General features: G+C 22.6%; 3 protein-coding genes and 1 long non-coding RNA gene across 8 annotated transcripts in view; 2 read left to right on the forward strand and 2 right to left on the reverse strand.

Moving 5' to 3' along the window:
• The window catches only part of LOC122510437 (prion-like-(Q/N-rich) domain-bearing protein 25), a 12,229-nt gene extending 6,998 nt beyond the window's left edge, over positions 1–5,231 (forward strand). For both annotated transcript variants that reach the window (XM_043625080.1, XM_043625079.1), the window contains 7 exons: positions 1,232–1,369; positions 1,818–1,958; positions 2,233–2,367; positions 3,010–3,264; positions 3,792–3,887; positions 4,011–4,082; positions 4,545–5,231. In XM_043625080.1, coding sequence (XP_043481015.1) covers positions 1,232–1,369; positions 1,818–1,958; positions 2,233–2,367; positions 3,010–3,264; positions 3,792–3,887; positions 4,011–4,082; positions 4,545–4,612 — 905 coding nt within the window. In that variant the 3' untranslated portion in view covers positions 4,613–5,231. The remainder of the gene's footprint in view (positions 1–1,231; positions 1,370–1,817; positions 1,959–2,232; positions 2,368–3,009; positions 3,265–3,791; positions 3,888–4,010; positions 4,083–4,544) is intronic.
• On the reverse strand, positions 3,999–4,641 carry LOC122510440. Its single transcript, XR_006302442.1, has 3 exons — positions 4,516–4,641; positions 4,329–4,423; positions 3,999–4,073 (listed from the first exon to the last, which is right to left on the reverse strand). It is a non-coding gene; the product is annotated as an uncharacterized LOC122510440 (long non-coding RNA).
• A 476-nt stretch (positions 5,232–5,707) lies between the features above and the next one.
• On the reverse strand, positions 5,708–13,653 carry LOC122510436 (glucose dehydrogenase [FAD, quinone]-like). Its single transcript, XM_043625078.1, has 6 exons — positions 13,426–13,653; positions 10,150–10,707; positions 9,584–9,788; positions 8,731–9,248; positions 6,788–7,149; positions 5,708–6,254 (listed from the first exon to the last, which is right to left on the reverse strand). Exons 2-6 carry the CDS (start codon positions 10,631–10,633, stop codon positions 5,901–5,903), a joined length of 1,923 nt encoding a protein of 640 aa, XP_043481013.1. The 5' UTR covers positions 10,634–10,707; positions 13,426–13,653; the 3' UTR covers positions 5,708–5,900.
• On the forward strand, positions 13,483–23,369 carry LOC122510434 (coiled-coil domain-containing protein 142). Of its 4 annotated transcripts, none has more exons than XM_043625074.1 (15): positions 13,483–13,574; positions 15,909–16,085; positions 16,267–16,484; positions 16,699–16,831; positions 17,211–17,356; positions 17,843–18,030; positions 19,248–19,439; positions 19,744–19,889; positions 20,002–20,144; positions 20,471–20,612; positions 20,703–20,819; positions 21,523–21,676; positions 21,776–21,893; positions 22,718–22,905; positions 23,168–23,369. In XM_043625074.1, exons 2-15 carry the CDS (start codon positions 15,915–15,917, stop codon positions 23,302–23,304), a joined length of 2,193 nt encoding a protein of 730 aa, XP_043481009.1. In that variant the 5' UTR covers positions 13,483–13,574; positions 15,909–15,914; the 3' UTR covers positions 23,305–23,369. The 4 variants fall into 4 exon arrangements, with proteins under 4 accessions (XP_043481009.1, XP_043481012.1, XP_043481011.1 ...); XM_043625075.1 differs by lacking the exon at positions 13,483–13,574 and adding an exon at positions 15,521–15,627; XM_043625077.1 differs by lacking the exon at positions 23,168–23,369 and having other exon boundaries at positions 21,776–21,847; positions 22,718–22,893.
• Positions 23,370–23,379: the final 10 nt, after the last annotated feature.

Below are 23,379 nucleotides of genomic sequence, written 5' to 3' on the forward strand. Positions count from 1 at the left end.
AGAAAAATTATTAAAAGTGTTAAGAAAGAAATCCGAAAATTTACCTTTGACTCTTGATTTAATAGCTCCTCGATTTTTTTTTCAAATACCGGAAGCTATCTCTATTATCAGGGCAAATTTCCCCTTTAATTCTATTATTTATAGAAAAAATAGCTGCCTTTCTTACCTGAAAAAAGAAAAAAATGTTTAATGAAATAAAATCCAATAAAAAATTAACTTTCTAAATTAAAAAAAAAATAATTTTTAACAAAATTCAGAGTCGAACGAAATATAAAAGAAAAATCGTCATTCATTTGAATGTTCAAATCTTTAGAGAACATAAATTCAAAGTATAAATTAATAATTAAAATTTAAAGATTGATATTTAATTATTTCTAAAAATGTAATAATTATTTAGAAAAAATAAAATAACGAATAAAAACCAAATAAAATATATCATTGAAAAATGATAATTATGAGAAAAAACTAATTAATTAATTAGTCAAAAAATTAACCAACAATTTAAATGAAATAAATTTCTTTTTCTATTATTACAGAAAATTTAAAACAGTAATTAGTTAAATAAAATTTTTTTGAGAGTGAAAAATAATAGAGTAAAAAATACTAATTATTTCCGAATAAATCTGAAATATTTTGTAAATATTCACAAAACTAATTATTACTAATTAACTGTTAATTAAATTAAACACACATGAACAATATAAAATTTCCCCAGTCATTAGAATTCTACGTCATATTATGTATATTACGTGCGTACTATTACCGTAAACATAATTCAGCTGTAACTGAAGGTTACCAAGCAACATCTGTTTAATGTTATGCAAATAATATATTTTAACGAGAAATTTTTTTCCCCATATTCTTTCTTTTGTAATTTTTTTCACAGGTTTCGTTATTATATTATTTTAAAACCTTTGAGTGTGAAGTAATTTTTTCCTCTTCCATTTAATAACAAATGTGATGAATTAATTTACGTATATTATTTCACATTGATTAATAAATTATTATTCGATCAAGAAATAATTGTATACTTAGTACATAATTAAATTAATAACGAGAATTTATAATATATTGATAATTGTTAGTTGTTAATTTTTAATTTGTAATTAATAATGTGAATAATAATTAATAATATTAATTAATATTAATTAATAATATTTATTTAATAATATTTAATTTAATAATTTTTAATTTATTTTAATTAATAATAATAATAATAATTTGCTTTCAGGAATTTCACTGCCCTGCCAATATGATTCGGATTGTCTAGCCGTTGAAAATGCAATTTGCGAGAGATCGAATTTAAGTTGTTTTTGCAAATCGCATTATGTTCTTTATAAAAATCGCACTCATATTAAATGCTTACGAGGTTAGTAGTATTAATTTTCATTAAAAAAAATTTTGTATGTTCGTAATTATTATTATGTTATTATGATAATTTGATACTCCAATAGTAGAGTAGAATTACATTAAGAAAAAAGGATTTACTCGACTTAGAGCCAACTAATCTTTTTATTTGTTTCAATTAAATTCTAATTGTTTCGCAATAAAATTTTTATTTAACTCAAATTCTATTTGGTTTGAATAAAATTTTTCTCTGAGTGTAGATTATTCCAAACTATATTCATAATTCTTATCAATTAACAGAAACTATCGAATTATATTCATAATTGCAAAAACAATTAATACAATAAGTAATTATAATATTTATAATTTTAGCAATTATAATATTTACAGTTCTGGTAATTGTTATAATTATAATTCTAGTAATTATTAAAGTACCAAATTTTTAATAAATTGAATATAATTTTTTATAGTCGCCCGTGGATTGGGGGAACCTTGCGAAGAAAATATGCAGTGTCAGGTAAAATTTGGAGCTGAGGCTGAATGTCGATTTAATAATTGTCAATGTTCTCAAGGCTCTCGTTTCATCGGAGACAGATGCTACGAAACAGTTGGTAAGCATCCCTCACGTAAAATTAAAAAATAAATTAATTATCCTCTTTAAACAATTTAATCTCTAAATTCTTCTTCCTCTTCTTCCAATTATCCTATAAACACCAGAAATCGAAAAAATGAAAACTTAATCTTCCTTTCTATATTAATTTTCTATTAAAGAAATTAATTAAATAAATATTATTTCTACTAATTAATGATTAAGTAATTAATCATTCCATATTAATATTATTACTAATATTATTCTCGAATAATTTAAACTACGAAAATTTTCAGGTTTAGGCGAATATTGCAAAACATGGAGAAATTGTTACGTTGAGGGTTCGGAGAGTGCCTGTCAAAATGGGCGATGTGTTTGTCACTATCTTTTTCATCCGAGTCTCGATGGAACTCGCTGTGTCAAAACAGTCGGTTAGTTTTTCTTTTTATTCTTAAAAAATTTTCTTATTCAATTTTTCTTTCATTTCCTTTCTTAATTCTTAATTATAAAATTGAAAATATAGAATAAAGCATAGGCAGAATTCACTATAAATCAGTAAATTTTCCAAAATAAACTCTTGTAATTATTTACTAAAAAATAAAAAATTCGAAAAATTTATTTTTGTAAAGAAAAAAAAATTCTAATATGTCTTTTATTAAATATCAAAGACAAACGAACGCCTTCATAATCCTATAGAAAGAGACGTGAAGCCATGTTACAAGGGTTTTATGTCATATGCTTTTTTTCCATTTGTCCAACAATATTTTTTAGTTTGCAATTTTTTTTATTTTTCCATTATTTATCTATTCTTCCAATTTACTATTTTTCCATTATTTATTTATTTTTCCAATTTATTATTTTAGAATTTATTTTATTTCTACAATTTACTTTATTTTAGCAATCTAAAGATTTCTTCGAAATTTCTTTAAACAGAAAGTCGTTAAATAAAAATTCTTTAAATAGAAACTAAATGTAAATATAGAAAATTGTGAAAATAAAATTATTTTTACAATTTTCTTTTAAAGATTTAAAAAAAAGAGTCTATTAATTCTTTTCTTCTTTGGTTGATACAGCTCTAAGGGAAAATTGTACACACACCGAGGAGTGTGCTGTTAAAAATTCGAAATGCATCGGAGACTGTCGATGTGACATTAATCATGTGATATCTACAAATAATTCAATGTGTCTGAAAAGTGCCAATTCAATTGGCGATCTTTGCGAAGAGGATTTACAATGTCAGGACATTAATTACTCAAGATGTCACAGAGGAAAGTGTTCGTGTTTGAAGGGCTATCATCGACGTTCAAATACTTGTCATCTCGATATCGGTGAGAAAATTCAATTATATCTTCTAATTCATTCTTTTCACGATTTCTCTATAAAGATTTTTCCATTCTAATTTCTTTAAATAGAAAATCGTTAAATAAAAGTTCTTTAAGTAAAAAAATTCTTTAAATAAAAATTCCTTAAATAAAAAATCTCTGAATGGAAATTCTTTAAATAAAAAAATCTCTAAATGAAAATTCTTTAAATAAAAAATATTTAAATTAAAAATCTTCAAGTAAAAAAATCTCTAAATAAAAATTCTATAATTAGAAAATCGTTAAATAAATGTTCTTTAAGTAAAAAAATCTTTAAATAAAAATTCCTTAAATAAAAAATCTCTGAATGAAAATCATTTAAATAAAAAATCTCTAAATAAAAATTCTTTCAATAAAAAACCTTTAAATAACAATTTCTTAAATAAAAAAGTATTCTTAAAAAAAGAAGAAGAAGAATATTATTGTTGAAAAATGAAATCTAGTCCCAAGTTCATTAATTTATAAAAATTAAATATTAAAAAACTTTTTTTTAGGATTGAATAAACCTTGCGAACATCACGCACAATGTATCACGTTAACAAATACGGATTCCGACAAATTTGCGCCAACAAACGTTGATTGTATCGACGGTAAAGTATTTTAATTTCTTCTTATTTGTTATTTTCAATTATCAAACAAAATTAAAAATAAATATAAATTTTTATGAATAAAATCAAATTACTCACGTGTATAATTTTTTAATTTTCTTCCAGGGATCTGTTCCTGTTCTTTAGGACACACTTTGACCTCACGTGGGCTCGACTGCATCGGATATGCTGAAAACGGTAAATAATTATTACTATATTATAATTATTTAATATATTTAGTATAATTAATATAATTTATGTAAAGTATTTCATAATTATTAAGTTTTGCATAATTATATAGATTCTTTTATGATTTTTAATTTTTTTACAACTATTAATTTTGTTATTTAATTACTAATTTTGTTGTAATTATTAATTTTGCAATAATTACTAATTTTTGCTACAATTATTAATTTTTTCTTACAATTATTAGATTTTAATTACTTAGTTTCATGATGGAATAACAATATTCTTTTTATCTAATCATTCATTGAAAGTTTAATTGTCAATAGATCTTGAAAGTTGTATAGTTGTTAGTTCTATAGAAATAAGAAGATTAAATTATTAATGCAAAATTTTTGCTCGTTAATAACTAAAATAGTGTAGAACAAAATTTTTTGTAAATATATACCTTCTAATAAAATTTCTTTCTTGTTTTAGGAACACCGTCTTGGAGCATAAATCCGATTATTACTTTAATTATCACTGCCTTTATTATTGTCAAGTAAAAGTGAATGTTAAACACGCAGAAAATAATTTACTTGACGAAATAAAATTTTTAATTCCAATTTTTCTTTATAAAACAATCACATTTTTATTTCTTTTTTCAATAATAGTCTTTATTTTTAGTTTCATTACATTTGCTTTCTCTCAAAGGAAGCCTTATTTACATTAAAATTTTCAAAAGTTAATTTTCAAATCTAATTTGAAAATACTAATTTTCAAATATTTTTTTTCAAATTTTTTATTAAAATATTTATTAATAATTAAAAAATGCTAATAACGAAACAAATGAATTCTATAAAAAAGGATCTAAATTTATCTGTTTTCAAAGATCAAGTAAATTATTTTCTTCGTGCAATAAAAGCTTTAAAAAAAAAGTCGTCGATAATGACTCAGGTTAGCTTTCCGCGTATTTTTTGCAGTATTTAATAATGCATAATAATAATTAATAATTTAATTTACCAAAGCAATTATAGTTTACTAGAAAAAGAGATATTTACTATATTATATTATCTATATTTTATAGGACAATAGTCTGAGTAGACTAAAATCTAGAGCAGTACAAAAAAACAGAATGTATTAACAGAATTTAAAACGAAAATTAAATTTTTATTTTTGTTAACACGCATTTCGAAAGTGTTTCCTTTTTTTAAAAATATATTTAAATTAAAATTTAGTCAGGACAATGTGAATCACGTACAAATGTCTTCCACTTTTATACACTGTATATTTATTTATAAAACATTTATTTATTTCTCAACTTGAAAATTTAGTTGTAATTAGATTTTAACTAATTAGAATATTAATGTTAATTTTTGTAAAATGCAATGCCTATTAATAATCAAATCGACTATGATAATTATTCTTTCTATTATAATTTTTTATATTATAAACTTTATATTATAATATTAAATAATTATAATAATAATAATTATAATTTTTATAATCATTGTAATTATAATTTTTATAATCATTATAATTATAATTTTTACAATCATTATAATTATTATAATTACTATTACAACAATTATTAATAATAGTTGGTTATTAAGTTAGTTATTAACAATTAATAACGTTTAATATTCAACTATTATTAATAACTGAAAATTAAATACAATCGACTAATTAATAATAAATAATTTATCAATTTTTCTCTCTTAACGTTATAGTTCATTTATAATGATGAGCGATATAAAAATACAAAATATTGCACAGTCTATATTGTCATGTTTGACAATTTCTTTTTTCATTAATAATTATAAAAATAAAAAAAGTTCTTTTCTCTACTTTTCTTTAATATCCGGCATTTCTCCATTTTTCTTTTATGAAATCACTGGCTTTTTCGCCAATCATAATAATTGGCGCGTTGGTGTGGCCTCGTGTGATTGTCGGCATAATACTCGCATCGACAACCCTCAAATTTCTAATTCCATAGACATTTAATTTTGAATCAACAACCCCAAAATTTTGTCGTGGCGCCATTTTACATGTACCTGTGAAATGACCTAAACTTACAGTCGCATGACGTGCAAAACACGCCCAATACTTATCGGAATTAAATAGCAAATTTTCACATCCAGGATATTTTCGTGGAAAAAGAGTTGTGTTAAATTTTTTAAATGGCCTTGTCGACGCTAATTTGATTGCCTGTAAAAATTATATTCAAATTTCTCATATTTGCTTTTTTAGTTTTTAGTATTGGAAATTTTGTAATTGTGAATTTTTATTATGATTTTTTCATGTGGTGAACTTTTTATTCATGAATTTTTTATTATGTGAATTTTTGTTATGAATTTTCGATTGTGAATTTTTATTATGAATTTTTAATTCTAAATTTATAATTGTGATTTCGTTATACTTGTAGATCGTAAAATTTTCTAATTATTCTAAAAAATTTAAAAATTGAATTAAAATTGAATTGTTCAACAAACGAATTAAAAAAAAAATTGTATAACAAATTGTTAGTATTTTTCGAATAAAATGGAATTTATTGAATTGAAAAAAAGAGAAAGAAAATAGTAGAAAAGAGAGAAAGAGAAAATTAAATCGATGCCGAGAAAAATGGACAAATTATGCTAAAAAAATCGATTTTTATTAAAAACCGGTTATTACGACACGATCGTTAATGTGAAGTAATGATTTTGTAAGACCCAATTGCAATATGTATTATGTCTACTGACCTCTTTTATACCGCGAACCATCGTATCAAGGTCATCTTCTTCTTGGAAATAGTTAGCCTCAATAATCGGCCAGTGAAATGGATTAGAGCTTCTTAATTGAACGCGACCTCTACTTTTTGGTTGCAATAAAACAGGAACAATACTAAATGCATCGTGGCCTTCGTAATCTTTAAAAACACGTTGATAAAATTCGTCCGTCACACCGAAAAGACTTCGTAAACTTCCCGAAGTGTCGCCCGTCAAAGCTCCAAGGCCTAAAACTAATTCAATGTCAGGGACATCCTCATTAGCGACTACTGTATTTATCCTCGTGTCCCCTTCACTTCTCCACGTGCGATTTCCGTCGATGTCATTTCTGAAAACTATAAAAAGTATCTTTTTTTTAATACTGAAATACTTTTCTTTTTAATATTTAATTTTCATGTTTTATTTTTTAGTATTTAATTAATTTTATTAATTAAATCAAAATTTAATTTTAAAAAATTGGAATCTATGTTAATAATCGTTGTATTCCGGTAAACTGTTCGCAGTTTGAAGTTAGTTGTTTGCTTTTTTGTTTCCTAATATTTTTAATAATTTTTATTTTCAAATATTAACAATTTTGAAATTGATGTCATGAAAATCATTGAATTGTTGCGAAAAATTTTACAATTTACAAAAATAATTGAATTATTTTGAAGAATTTTACAATTTATAAGAATAATTAAATTGTTTCGAAGAATATTATCAAAATTGTTAAAAATAATTGAATTTTTATTAAAACTCTTGAAAGTAATTAAATTTAAATAATATTTTTAAAAATAATTGTTTTTTTTTGATAAATTTGATTAAAATTGAATTAAAAATAATTTAATTCCTCTGAAGAATTTTATTATTAATGTAAATAATTAAATTCCTTTGAAGAATTTTATTATTTATGAAAATAATTTAATTCCTTCAAAGAACTTTATTATTTATAAAAATAATTGAATTCTTGCAAAGAATTCAATTAGAATTCAGAGTTTCTTTGAATGTTTTTAGAATAATCTAATTTCTTTAAAAATTTTAATTGAAAATTTTGAAAGTAATTGAATTTTGTGAAGAATTTTCTTAAATTTTTTGGAAATAATTGAATTTTTCTCACAATTTTATTACAATTTTCTAACATAATTTAATTCCTTCAAAGAATTTTATTAAAATGGTATTGAAAATAATTGAATTTCTGTGAATAATATTATTATTTATAGAAATAATTTAATTCTTGCGAAGAATTTTACTATTTTTAAAAATATTTGAATTATTTCCAAGTATATATTAGAAGTTTAGAAAATAATTGAATTCTTTGAAAAAATTTTACTAAAAATTAGAAAAAATTTAATTAAATCCTTTCGTGAAATTCTATTAAAATTATATTGAAATTAATTGAATTTAATAAAAATTTTCGAATATAGTTGAATTCCTTAAAGAAATTGTTTTTAAAATTCTGAAAAATTAGTTTTTAAATTCCATAAAAAGAAATTTAATTTTTCAAGAATTTTATTAAAAAAATTGACATAATTAAATTTTTATAAAAAATTTTTCTAATTTTCTAATTTTTATAGAATATAATTTAATATTTTTTACAAGGAATTTCTTAAAAATTTTGAAAATAATTGAATTTTTAAAATAAATTTCAAAGACAATTTTAGAAATAATTGAATTTCTGAGATTTAGGAATTATAATTGAAATTTCTTATATTTTAAAGAAGATATTTGAATATTTTTCAAGAAATTTATTAAACGTTTTGAAAATTAAGGAATTTTAAAGAAAAAAAAATTTTAAATAACCAGAAGGTAACGGAGAAGGAAAAAGTTAAAATATTTAAAAATAATTGAATGTTTGCATAATAATAAATGGAATATCACGTTCCGCGAGCTAGCGCGAGTAACATTTGCTGATAATTAATTAAAAAAAAAAAACTTACCGGGTTTGGTGTTAATAAAAGCGATTGCCTCGGCACCACCAGGAACAGTTAAAGGACCAGTTCCTTTAAGTAGATAATTAAATGTATTGACTAGATTTGTGGCGACACGTGATTCGACAATTGTCACCGTGTCATTGACTAGGAATGTTAATGTTGACTGGCTAATGTGATCCTGAAGATTTTCACCAACAGGCAAATCCTCGAGAACATTAATTCCCAATGATTCTAAATGATCTCTCGGTCCAATTCCCGAGAGCATTAAAATTTGCGGCGAATTAAATGCTCCAGCTGAGAGAAGAACTTCCTTTTTCGCACGAACACGATATTTTTGACCATTCTTCATAAATTCCACGCCAGTTGCCACTTTATTATTCTCATCGATTATTATTTTTGTCACGTGGGAAAATTTCGATATATGAAGATTTCTTCGATACTGAATGGGATTTAGAAATGCTTTACTTGCACTAACTCTTCGACCTCTTCGTAAATTTGCTTGTACCACACAAAATCCTGCTAAACTGCAAAAGAAAATATAAATCTTTTCAGAGTTTATTATTTGGAAAACGAAATTTTCTTTTCGATTTTTTCATTCTTAAATATTCTCTGTACTATAATGAAAAAAAATGAAAATTAAATATAATATTTTGTAAAAAGTTGTATTAAATAAGATAAATAAAATTAAATAAAGGAAAAGAAAATACAAGTGAAAATAAAATAGAAGATAAAAAAATCTTTTTGTAGATAATAATAGTAAATAAAATATGGGAAAAATTTACAAGTGGAAATAAAATGAAGGATAAAAAAATCTTTTTGTAAATAATAGTAAATAAAATATGGAAAAAATTTTAAAAACCTTTCCCCATTGCAATCGCGAACAGAGTAGCCCATTTCTTCGGCTGATTGAAGAAAAGGTTCTCTGAGTTTAGAGACGAAAGGAGGATTCGTGACGTCAAGGTATCCTCCTCTTCCATGATATTCGTCTTCCTGATACGACAATTTACTGTTTTCGGATTTTAAAAAATACGGTAAAACCTCTTCGTAACTCCAACCTGGATTTCCTGTAAAATATTAAATTCTAATTCAAATTCCTGCAAAAAATAAAATTTACATTTCTAATGAATGACAAAAATTCTATTATTTTTAAAAAAACCTTTTCTGATAATAACAGAAATCTTCTTAAAGAAAGAAGAAATTAATAATAGAAATTTTCTTATTGAAATAGATAAAAAGGTATATTATTTTCTAACAATAAACAAGAGGTTGACAAAAAAAAATTGCATACAATAAACTTATATGAAAAATAATTAATTTGTATTAAAAATTAATAATTAATAATTAAAAGTAAAAAAAATTAAACACTAAATTAATAATTAAAAATTAAGAATGAAAAAATAGAATAATATAGAACCAAATAAAGACCTTGAGCACTCCAAGAGTCATAATCCCGACGATCGCCACGCATGTAAATCATGAAATTAATAACGGACGTGCCGCCAAGAACTTTTCCTCTCGGCCAATTGCATTTTCCTTCTTTCATTGAAAGACAATATCCATCATTTCTATTTTTCCTCTCATCATGGGGTGTCGATTTATATCCCCAATTATAATCGGTAATATGCCAAATAGCCGCCATTAATGGGATATCAGTGAGAAAACTTTCATCGCCACCAGCTTCCAATAGAAGAACTGTCCAATTTGGATTTTCCGTGAGTCTATTAGCCAATACAGATCCTCCAGATCCCGCTCCAATTATCACAAAATCATAACTTCCAAAATTCGCCACCTCAGGTTTAAAATTAAAATTTTTCTCATAATCCATGAAGTAATTTAACTTATCGAATAACAAGAAACACGTTCTCATTGAAATTAGCATTGAGATAATGACGAAAATTTTTAAATCCATAATTTATCTTTTCGATGATTGAGAATAGGTTTTTATTTTTAATTTCAGTTTCTCATTATTACTCAAGTGTTTGCCTGGAAAAAGAAGAAAACAATTTGTGAAATCATTTTATTATTCGATTTGGAAATTTTTGTGAAGAATAATATTTTTTTTAAATTGGTAACTAAATAAATTGCTATTACTTGTAATTAATTGATGATAAATAAATGCTAATAAATATTAAATAGATTCCTAATAAATATTAAAAAATTGTAAATAAATATTAAATAAGGAAAATAAATTCATTAATTTCGGATTAGTACAAAAGAAAGATGCACCTGCGTCATTAAATAACAAAGCAAGTCATTGAAATCGAAATATGACGTGAATACAAAAACTATTTCTGCTGAAGAATTATCATTACTACTAACTGAATAATGTATATTTATTTATTATTCCCTCTTGTTTTAAAAATAAACAAATTTTGAGAATTTAAAATTATCAAATTAATTGTACTTTAAACTAAATTGATAGTTTACTATTTCAAACAATACAATGTTATTGAACATACAATAGAGCTGAAAATATTTATTTTTATTAAAACATTAAATTAAAATTAGATTTTTATTCAAGTGTTAAATTAAAATTAAATTTCTATCCTCATATTAAATTAAAATTAGATTTCCATTCAAGTGTTAAGTTAAAATAAAATTTTTTAAGTGTTAAATTAAAATTAAATTTTCATTAGCTAATAAAAATGTCACTAAAATAATTACTAACGACAAGTATTTTTCTAATTGACTTTCGCAAAAAAAAAGAAAAAAAAATTGTCGCAATTACAGTATATTAAAAGTATATTACATGAGTGATTAGCACACTTTTTTTATAAACATTTTTCCAATCTTTAGTCATTCTATAATAAAAGTGCAGTACATAAATCATCATTCTAATTTTAAATTTAAATGATAATTCGCTTCTCTTTTCTCTAATCCTTAAAGAATTTTTTTTCTCCTTTTTTTCTCTAAAATTTGCATACGTGTCCGTTAGAACATTTAAAAAAAACTGGAATTAAATTCAAATGCGCCATCATTAAATAACTGAACCTTATTATAGAATCAATATTAGAATTTTGCATATAATTATATGCATATATTTGAGATAAAATTTTGTGTTTGCTTTCTCCATATCTGTATATGGAGGGGAAAAAAATTATTCAATGCTCTCAGAAAATGATTATGTTATGATATTTGTTCGAAGGTAAGGACATTTCAATTTTAAAATATAATTAAATATAATATATTTGACAAAGAAAAAGACGCGTTGAAAAATGTTAGGAAAAAACAAATACATGCAGTTCACTCATTCATGTCAGATTGGGTAAGAAGAAGGACAAATGTGAGGCGTCGTCGTTGCGCTATTAAGTGACAACAAAATGCTGTTAAACAATTTTCAAATTGAAACTAATTGTCATGACAAAATAAAAAAAAATGAAGGATAAAAAATACATTTTCAAAAGTGTGCAGCATTTTTCTTCTATTTGTCATTGACACTGAGGAACTGTTTATAAATTTGAAAGAATAAAATAGAACTAAGTATTTTTATTACAAAAAATTATCGCAAATAAATAATTGATATTTTTTGTTTTTGTATTTATTTTAATCTCCTCTCATTTAATTTTTTTCGAATTTATTTCTATTTCTTATACTCAATAATAATAAATTTTTACAATAATTAATAATAATTATTATTACCTACTATTTAAAATAATATAAAAAAAATCTATATTAATTTTTAATAAACTTTGAAATAAATTTAAACTTAGTGACGAAAATAAGAAAAATTGAAAGGAAGTAAATTTTTGTCATCTTTAATATTTCATCCAAAAAGTAGTAAATTTTGTAGTAAACTATGAATAAAAAAAAATTATTATTATTAATTATTATTAAAAAAAATAAATAAAGAGAATTTAAATAAACTTTAAAATTAATTCAAACTTGATGACAAAAATAAGAAAAATTGAAAGGAAGCAAATTTTTATCAACTTTAACTTAATCGAAAGTGAAATAAATTTTATAGTAAAATTCAAATAAAAAAAATTAAATTATGATAACGTAAATTATTATATAAAATAAATTAAAAATTTTTTAAATAAACTCTACACTTAATAAAATTACTATTATTATAGAATAAACAAAAAAATCTAAATAAACTTTACAATAAATTGAAACTTAATGGTAAAAATAAGAAACAATTGAAAGGAAGCAAATTTTTATCAACTTTAATTTAATCAAAAAAAGAGAAATAAATTTTATAATAAAATATAAATAAAAAAAAAATTAAATTATTATTGTTAAATAAAATAAATACAAAGAATTTTAATAAATTTTAAAATGAATTTAAACTTAACGACAAGAAGAAGAAAAAATTAAAAGGAAGCAAATTTTTATCATCTTTAATTTAAACGGAAAAAACAAAAATTTTCAAGCAAAATATAAATAAAAAAAATCATATAAATTATTATATGAAATAAATTTAAAAATATTTAAATAAATTCTAAAATAAAGTCAAAATTAATCCCAAAAATAAGAAATAATTGAAAGGAAGCAAATTTTCTTCATTTTTTATTTAATCGAAAATAAAATAATTTTTATAGTAAAATATAAATGAAAAAATAATAAAAACCAAAAATTGCAATGTAATAAACAATAAAAATTAAGAAGGGAAAATTTAACTAAAAGAAATTCTTAAAAAAGTAAATTAAATAATTATTAAACAAAAATTTTTTTTTCCTTACAATAAAAATGTAAACTCACCGATTTGAAGATTTGTTTTGATTTATGAATAACACTTTGATCTTGTTTCATTTCTAGATCACTGGTACCATTCGATCCTACAGTCAATTCGATACTGAGATGTTGAACTGACAATAAACGCACAAGAAAAAGATCCTCAAGGTCGTCCGGTGCGATATCTCACCACGCTTCTTCTTCTTCTTCTTCTCCTTTTTTTTGAAGAAATTCATCTGAGACAGAAAATAAAAATTCAAACCACGATCAATATTTGCCAGACTAAAAGTGCAAATTGTACATTTCAATTGTTACAAGTTTACAGTTCAAATAATGTACCTATTATATTTAGTTCCATTTTGTTAATAGCTCAATAACTTAAAACAAAAGACAAACAGGTCTTTGTGCTTGAGATACAAATAATTATAATTAAATTATTCAATTTACAGATTTGATTAATTTGCATATTAATTGTCTTAATTTCAGTTCCAATTTCCATTCGATTTGAATGAAATTAAAAATATAGAAATACACAAAGATCGAAAAATCGATTTCACTTAATTTTCACTGACAAGAATATTTCGTAATGAGATGGGAAAAAAAAATTTGGAACCACCAGATTTTCGGTCCATTTCCCCCGAGGAGTCCTAATTCGATTTTTCTATTTTAAGAGAAAACTTTCATTCACCGAACAAGAAAATCTTATTTTTAGATACAAATAATTCGTAATTTAAAAAAAATGTTGTTGTTTTTGATTCGAGTATTAAAATATTTAAAAATAAATAAATAAGCTAATAAACAAAAAAGACAAAGTACTCGAAAGTTATCTCGTATGAATAAATTACCATTGTGCACAATAAAAATTAAATTAAAAAAAAAATTCTTTATAAAAGAATAATATTTTTAAAAAAATATTTTTTAAAAGTTTTTAGTCTAAAAAGTAGATTTTGATAAAAAAAAATACGAGAAAAAGAAGAATTAACGAAATCTCTGAAAGAATACATTATTTTTCCATCAAGTTTTTTTTTCACGAAGTTTACCTTACGCGGAGAGACAATTTGTAACAGGAAAACAGAATTTTCAAAAAGGAGAAAATACTCACCTAGTAGTATCTAAATTTCCCTTTCTTTCAATGTTTTGACGCAGTAACACATTTTATTTTTCATTAAGATAACAAATTGTGCAAAGAGCTATTTTATCTCGCCACTCGATTCAAGTAGAATCCACACTATTTCACTGTTTTTCATGTTTTCCTGATACTGCAGAACGTTAGCAAGTCGGAATCGAAACGTTTCATCCTCTTCCCTTCAATGTACAGCGCGATTCAATGCGAAATGAAGAGCTAAAAAAATAGTTTCACGCAATTTAAATTATTCTTATTTATTGTTATGAAAAAAAATTTTATTAAAATTCTTCGCAGAAATTCAATTATTTTTAATACAATTTCAATTAAATTTCTCAAAACAATTTAATTAATTTTAAAAGTTTTCTTTAAATTCTTTATGAGACTTGAAATAGTTTCAATACAATTTTTATTCAATTTATCTAGAAATTTTATAATTTTATGAATTCTTTCTTAAAAATTCAATTTTCATCAAATCAATTCCTATCAAGTTTTTTTTATTTTTTTTATAATTAATAACATTTCACGAAGGAATTCAATTATTTAAAAAAGAATTATGTTTTTAATATATAATAAATATTATTATAATTTTACTTTAATTTAACATTAAAAAAAATTCATTATTGGTACTTACCAACGATTGTTAACACCAATAATTAAAATTCCGATCGCGCAAAATTTCCACCTGTAACAAAAAAACAGAGAAATTTTAGTTCTTCATTAATAATTTAATTCTAAATTAAAAGTTTAATTTAATTACAAATTTAAATCTTCAAAAAAATTTCTATTTAGAAATTTTTTTTTTATTAAGAAAAAAAAACAAATTTTTTCAAATTTCTAGGAACAATGATTTTTTTTTCTAAAAAGTATTCAAAGTCATCAATTTTTTCTCTATTTGTTCTTTCTCTCTTTTCTTTTTTCAAGTGTAAATGTATGTAAATTAACGAAACTGCAAGTAATTATTCGATTTATTACCCATAGTCAAAGCGCAATGCAGTGCTGCGCACCTGAAGGTTTCCCTGACAACATAAAAAATGTTTACATTGTAAGAATAATTTGTGCCACTTGTCATGTAAATCATAAAAATATTTACCAATATCTCGAAAGTATTATTGAGTTCAGAATAAAATTATATTTTTAAATTAATAATAGTGAAAGAGAGAAAGAAAAAAATCAATATCTTTTCTTTATTCGCAACTTGAATTTTTCCTTTTCCGTAAATATTTTGATTTGTTCAACAAACTTTATACAAAAATAAATAAATACGAATAGGACGAAAATCCGAAAAAAATGTTTAGATAATAAATAATTTCTTTTTCATTTTCTTTTTCTTGTTTCTATTATTAATCACTTGATTAATTAAATTTTGTTAATCGCCAATTAACAGGTGAAAATGGACAGTAATTACAACGCGAATATTTTAAAATGGTTGCCAGTTCAAGGTCCAATTTTAGAAAAATGGTTTAACGACTCTATGGAATTGGAGGCGATGCTCAGAAAACTTTCTTGGGATATTGTTTATTATGTGGAAATTAGTGTCAATGACAAGGCCTCTAATCAAGAGGTAAATAAGTCCTTCTATTAATTTTATGTTAATTATTGATTTGTAAAATTTTAAGTATATTTTTCTATTTGATTTCATAAATTTATTTTTTCTCTCTAATTTCAATTTAGAGAGAGAGAGAGAGAGAGAGAGAGAGAGAAAGAAATGTTTGAACTTTATTTTTTTTTCATCTTTATTTCAGACACTAACGAATTTCGTAAAGAGATTGGAGAAATGCATAGAAGATTATAGATCGATTTGGAAATCTGGAGAAACGTCCCAACCAGTTTATAAAGCTAAAGTCCAACATATAAAAACAAGTTTACAGCGAAATTTAAATGTGGTTGCTAAATTTATCAGAAATCTAATTTATGACATTATGGATTTGAAAAATGATGAATTCCTAAAGATTATTTTTAGGTATCTGATTATCCAAATTTAGAAATTATTATTGATATTTATGTATTATTCAAAATTGACTTACATTTCTATTAATATTTCTATTTTCATTTACATTTCTCTTTTTCATTTATCTTTCTATATATTTGCATTTACTATGTTCACATTTTTTTCTTATATTTCATCCACAAACATAAATATAGGTATTTTTTGAATGCATAATTTTTTTTTCTAGATTAGTTAATGCTTACAACAAAACTTTGGAATTAGATCCAAACGTTTCGGAAAGTTCTATTAATATTTTCTCCAACAATTGCCCGTCGATGTTGGAACCTTTGAAAAAAATTTCTATCACTCGATTATTACAGGTAAAAAAAATGTCTTAATAAATAAGTTTTTTAATTTAAAAAATAATTAGTTGATTACTTAAATTATTAACAAATTTTTAAAATTAATTATTGATATTAAATAAAATTTTTGAAATTAATTATTCAAAATAAATAACAAATCTTAAATTAATTATTGATATTAAATAAAATTTTTGAATTTAATTATTCAAATTAAATAACCATTTTTAAATTAATTATTGTTAATTATTATTTATTAAATAAAATTTTTGAAATTAATTATTTAAAATAAATAACAATTTTTAAATTAATTATTGATATAAAATAAAATTTTTGAAGTTAATTATTCAAATTAAATGACAATTTTTAAATTAAATAAAAAATTTTTTTGTATTTTTAGATTTTAGCTAGAAATAAAGTCGAAGAATATTGTCACGAATTTATCGAATGTTTATTGACTAATTATCAATGCAATATGGATAAAGAGGACACAAAATCGACGGCCGATGTTGATTTATCAGAAAATTCTAGTATCGAAATTTATCGGTAAGTTTCTTTTTTTATTTAATAATTGAAGTTAATTATAATTTTGCCCGAGTAAAAAATATAAATAACTAAATAGAAATAAAAAATAATAAATAAAAAAAATAAAAAAATACTTTTGAATAAATAAATTAATAGTAAGAAATAAAAAAAATAAAAAATACTTAAAAATGTATAAATAGCTCGAAATGAATAAATATAAATAAATACATAAAAATAAAAAAATAGATGGATAGAAATAAATAAAAATAAATAGAATAAATAAAAATAATTGTTTAGTTATGTAATTAAATTAACAATTATGTAGATAGCAATAATGAATACATAATTTTCGTAAGAAAACTTGTTTTTGGTGAAAACAATGCTCTGAGCGATTGTACAATAAAACTCGTTTTACTTTTGGAGGCGAGAGTAAATAAAATTTATAACTTGTTCTTAAAAATTCTAAAGTGTATATAATTTAAAAAAAAATTTTATTAAATATTTTAGAGCCCTTACGAAACATTTAGTGCCACCGATTACGTCTCTACCGACACAAGAAATGGAAATGTCGAATGTAGAATCAGTTCAAATTTTAGTAAACATGCAAAACGAGGAAATCAATCGACTAATGAATATTATCAAAATTATATCTCCTCAACTTTTTGGCAGTGACGCTCTGCGAACAGTAAATAACGGTAATATTTTTTTTTACCAAATAAATTTCTAATTTTATTAAGGAAAAAAAATTTTGTATCTAATAATTTCGAATTTTATTGGAAAAACAAATTTTTTATCTGATCCTAAATTCGAATTCATTATAGATAAAAAAAAATTTGTAGCCAATAATTACGAATTTTGTTAGATAAAAAAAATTGGTATTTAATAATTTGTAATTGATTAGATAACAAAAAATTTGCATCTAATAAATTCGAATTCAATAGAAAAAAGAAAATTTGTTTCTAATAATTTCGAATATTGTTAGGAAAAAAATTTGTTGTCTAATAATTTCTAAATTATTAAATAAAACAAAATTTTTATCTAACAATTTCGAATTTATTAGATAAAACAATATTTGTAGTTAATAATTTCGAATTTTGTTAGATGATAAAAAATTTGGTAACTAATAATTTCTAACTGATTAGATAAAAATAAATTTTGCATCTAATAAATTCGAATTCATTAGATAAAAAAAAATTTTATCTAATGATTTCGAATATTGTTAGGAAAAAAATTTGGTGTTTAATAATTTCTAATTTATTAGACAAAAAAAAAAATTTGAATCTAACAATTTCTAATTTATTAGAGAAAAAAAAATCCGTATCAAATAATTTCGAATTTATTAGACAAAACAATTCGTTTCCAATAATTTCGAATTTATTAGAAAAAAATATTTTATCTAAAAAATCTCTAATTTTAAGAATTCTTTTCTAAAAAAAATTGTAACAATTTTATTGAAAGTAATTTAATTTCTCAGAAGAATATTTTATTATTTACAAAAATAATTGAATTTTTGCCAGGAATTTTATTAAATTTTTTGAAAATAATTTAAATCTTCTAAAGAATTTCATTATTTACAAAAATAATTGAATTCTTGACAAGAATTCTATTAAATTTTTTTCCAATAATAATTGAATTCTTGACAAGAATTCTATTCAACATTTTTTTTTAATAATAATATTGAATTCTTGACAATAATTCTATTAAATTTTTTTTCAATAATAATTGAATTGTCTTAAAGAATTTTATTAAAATTGTTGGAAATAAAAAATAATAATTTATTAGTCAATTAACTAAGTTTAAAAAATTAACTTAAACTTTGCTAATTAATTAACAAGTGAATTTTTTAAAATTGTTAGTGTGACAATTTTTACTGTCTTCGATTAATTTTTTGTGTTTGAAAAAAAAATTACAGACGAAAAAAAAATTCGAGTGGCTGCAATGAATAAAATAATAAAATTTTATCAAGAAGTCGCGTGGGGATCAATTTCGAGTATTTTGGACCATGTTTTATTGTGGTGGTCATCGAAGGCTTTGGCAATTAGTCACAGTCGTGGAGCTCAACATTTTAAAGATTGGCTACACCGATTCCTTAAAAAAAATCAGGGTACAATTAAAATAATAGTAAATAAAAATAAATTTAATTTAATAAAAATAAATTAAAATAAATTAAAATAAATTAAAATCAAGAAAAATAAATTAAAATACAAACAATACAAAAATCCAAAAAATAAAAAAGCAGAAAAATATCATTTCAGAAAAAATTTTTGTAAATAGAAAATTTTTCTTTGCAAGATATTAGAAAGAACAATTTTTAAAATATAATTTTTAGCAAGAAAGGATAAAAATTGATAAATGAAATTTTTTTCCAACTTGAAATTTGGTTTCTTTCCTCTTTTTTTTTTTTAAAGTTCCAGTCACTGTAAAACCGACTCTGCAAAATTTGTGCGACACTTTGGGATGTTTTGTAACTGTCACAGCTTGGGACGAACGTTTTCGAAGAGCTTACACCAAATCCTTTGCATGCAAATCAAAACCATCGTGTGAAATTTCCAAGGTCAAAAAATTAATTCATCATTTTTGTTTTATTAAATGAAAAAAAAATTCAATTAATAATTCACGAGGACCAAACAAATGTTTAATTCTGCAAATTAAATGTAAACTTTTAGGGAACAGATACGGGTCACAAGTTTTTAGAACTCTTCAAACTTTTAGTTGTAAATAGTAATGAATGTGAATCTAGCGGTGAATGGGAGGTGGGTGCTCCATTGGTTCAACTTCCACTTTCCGAACAAATTGTAGTTCTGCATAGGTAAATTTTATTTCCCAAATTAAATTGAATTTAATAAACTAAAAAATGTACAATTTTTTATTTATAAAAATTGAAAATTAAATTTTCTTTTCAAATTAAAAATTCTTTTCTTTAATTTAAAGGAAAAAAATTATATTTTATTTCGGTTTTTAATAATTTAATTTCTTATCGCAGAAATTATAAGATAATTTAATTTTTAATGGAGAAAATTGTAAAATAGTTTAATTTTCAAATCGTAGAAATTAAAAAATAATTTAATTTACAAATCGTAGAAAAAACAATATATTTTTCATCATTTCGTATAAATTTAATAATAATTTTTTGAGATTGGATCACTCAATTCACACGATGAGATTGTGGTCCTTGCAAGAGGCTAAAGAAATTGCTCACACTTGGGAATTAAATGTCTTTTTCCTTCTTGTCAAAGGCGACGTGATTAATTGCATTCAGGAGCTTCAATATTTAAAGGTGACGACAACTCGTAATTAATCAATTTTTTTTATGAAACTAAAATTTGACAACAAAAAAATCGACTCGCTAATATTTTTTCATTTTTAGCTTACTGATCATACAACAACTTTGGAAACGGAGCCAATTAGCGTTCAAGTTTACGTTTGTGCAAAAATGAGAGCCAAAATTGTATCCGAAGTTAAAGTCAATATCGAATTATTGCAGGTATTCAAATAAATATTATAACGAAATTTATTTATTAATTAATAAACTAATAAATTTAATTATGAAAATAAATTTATCGATTTGAAATTCAATTTAATTGTAAAAATTAATTTGTCGTTTTGAAATTAAATTTAATTATAAAAATTAATTTGTCAATTTAAAATTAAATTTAATTGTAAAAATTAATGTGTCGATTAAAAATTAAATTTGATTTTAAAACAATAGTTAGTCCAATGCCGTGAATTTCGCATTTTAAAAGAAAAAGACAAATTAAATATGAAATTTGTTTTAGTTGAAAAGGGTAAAAAAAATAATTTTCCATATTTCAAACAATTAAAAGTTCTTATTGCAAAAAAATTTTTATTTTTATTCAAATGGAACTTTTAATTGTTCAAAATATAGAAAATGAAATTCTCTACGCTTCCACTGAAACGATTTTGAAATTTAATTTGTCTTCCAATTATAAAATACGAAATTATTACGTCGAACGAATTTTTGTTCCGAGTGTTTGTCGGATTCTTCCATGAAATAAAATTTATTAATAGAAAAATTAATCTATCGACTTAGTATTAAATTTATTAGTTAACAAATAAATTCATACTTAGAATTAAATTTATTAATGAAAAAATAAATTTATCGACTTAGAATTAAATTTATTAATTGAAAATTAATTTATCGAGTAAAAATAAAATTTTTGTTTCAGGGAGCACCTCTTAAATGTATAGACACACTGGCAATAATTTGCCGCGTAATTAGCCTCGCGAATTTACATATGTGCTTCCCAAAGCCAAATTATTGGCGAAAAAATTGTTCTATAATGCCCTCTGTGCCAAGTGTCTACGTCGAGGCGTATTTTAGTAAAAAAAATTCAACAATTTTCTAATAAAAATATAATTATTCATTATATATAGTTCAATAGTTTAAAAAAAAAATTATCTGCTTCTCTTTTTTTTCAGAAAAAGTTCTCTACCCAGTATTAAAAGTGATTGACAATCACGAAGTGTCAAATATGATTTTTCGTCTAATGTGTGAGGCTTGGTTGGATTATATTTATTTGCATCAAGTCAAATTTAGGTTTATTATTAATTTTACGATTAATAATAAAAAATCAAAAAATATCCCGTTGGTAAAGTTCATAACGTTTATAATTTACGATTTAGAGGAAAAAATATTTTTCTACTGAAATTTTTATATATTTTTGTATAAAAAACGTTTTGCATAAGTTTTTTCGTCAATAATTTGAAAAAGATATTTTTTTTTTACTTTTAAACGTTCAAATAAACGATTTTTTTTTCATTAGTATAAATAAGAAGTTATCAATCCTCCAAGTCAATCATTGATTGACTTGGAGGATTGATAACTTCTTATTTATACTAATATAATTTTACCAAGTGATAAATTCAACAATACTAAAAAAAAAGATTTTTTTTTCATTTAAATATTTTTCAAACTATATCTACAAAAGTAATTTTAATTATGTTTTTTTTATATATTTATTATTTTATTGTATAAATATTTGATTTTAAATATTTTTATATTTAAAAATTTTAAATAAAATAAAATTTAAGTATTTAATTTTAAATATTTATTTAGTTATAAGAATTAATAAGAATAATTTTGTTTACAAAAAAACAAAAATTAAGAAAAGTAAAAAAATGTCGTTCATTTGAACATTCGAAAAGTTAGGAACATAAAAAGAAAAAAATTGTCAAAAACATTTTATTGTATTCGTTAAAAAAAAATATTTTTGCCTTCAATCGTTGATAATATAAAAACGTTGTGAATTTGACCGACGTAAAATATCTCGACGATTTATTACCATAATAATTCAATATTAATGATTAAAACAATGCTTTTCGTGTGAAAAAAAGCGTGTGATTTGTTTTTTTTGTCTGCAGTAATTGGGGTGCTTGCCAGCTTTTAACGGATTTCGCGCACGTATCAAAGTGGGTCATTGACTGTTCTATAATTTCGGAAAATGTACGGAGTCATCTTTTAAAAAATGAAGTTTTACGCCGTTGTGAAGGCGTCGGTCGACTTCTTTTGCGACATCCTGGAGAAGCCATTGCCATGAATAAAAAACCACGTAATTATTATCTTTTTTTTTTAAATATTTAGCAGAATTTAAAAAAAAAATAAAAAATTTTATTCAAATTAAAAGGAAATTATCAATCTTCCAAGTCAAATAAATTTATTTGACTTGGAAGATTGATAATTTCCTTTTAATTTGAATTAAATTTTTTAAACCAAGTGATAAATTCATTAAAATATAAAAAATTTAATTAATTTTTAACGAGTTTTTTTATTCGTATAAAATTAAAATTAACTTTGAAAAATATTTTTTGCAGCTCAAAAAAGCAACGAAAATGGTTCTTTAGAGTCGCTGGGTTTAGAAAGAATGCCCGCAGAAATGTACGTTCCAAATCAAGAACAATGGCTTGAACTTCGTGCATCGAAACATTACAATTTTTGCTGTCACGGTTAAAATTTTCTATCTGCCGTTCAGTGAACGCCACGAAACAAAAAAATCAATTCAGAAAATTTTATCACATCGAGAAAT

This window comes from Leptopilina heterotoma, unplaced genomic scaffold (assembly GCF_015476425.1).
Source record: "Leptopilina heterotoma isolate Lh14 unplaced genomic scaffold, ASM1547642v1 Lhet_68, whole genome shotgun sequence".
Lineage (NCBI taxonomy): Eukaryota > Metazoa > Arthropoda > Insecta > Hymenoptera > Figitidae > Leptopilina > Leptopilina heterotoma.

Excerpts from the sequence above, each read along its gene's own strand:
- LOC122510434 (XM_043625074.1), top strand. The coding sequence starts at position 15,915 with ATGGACAGTAATTACAACGCGAATATTTTAAAATGGTTGCCAGTTCAA. Across the intron at positions 16,485-16,698 it reads TTCCTAAAGATTATTTTTAG|ATTAGTTAATGCTTACAACA; the intron begins GTATCTGATTAT and ends TTTTTTTTCTAG. Across the intron at positions 19,440-19,743 it reads ATTCCTTAAAAAAAATCAGG|TTCCAGTCACTGTAAAACCG; the intron begins GTACAATTAAAA and ends TTTTTTTTAAAG.
- LOC122510436 (XM_043625078.1), bottom strand. The coding sequence starts at position 10,633 with ATGGATTTAAAAATTTTCGTCATTATCTCAATGCTAATTTCAATGAGA. Across the intron at positions 9,789-10,149 it reads TGACTCTTGGAGTGCTCAAG|GAAATCCAGGTTGGAGTTAC; the intron begins GTCTTTATTTGG and ends AATATTTTACAG. Across the intron at positions 9,249-9,583 it reads CGCGATTGCAATGGGGAAAG|TTTAGCAGGATTTTGTGTGG; the intron begins GTTTTTAAAATT and ends TTTCTTTTGCAG.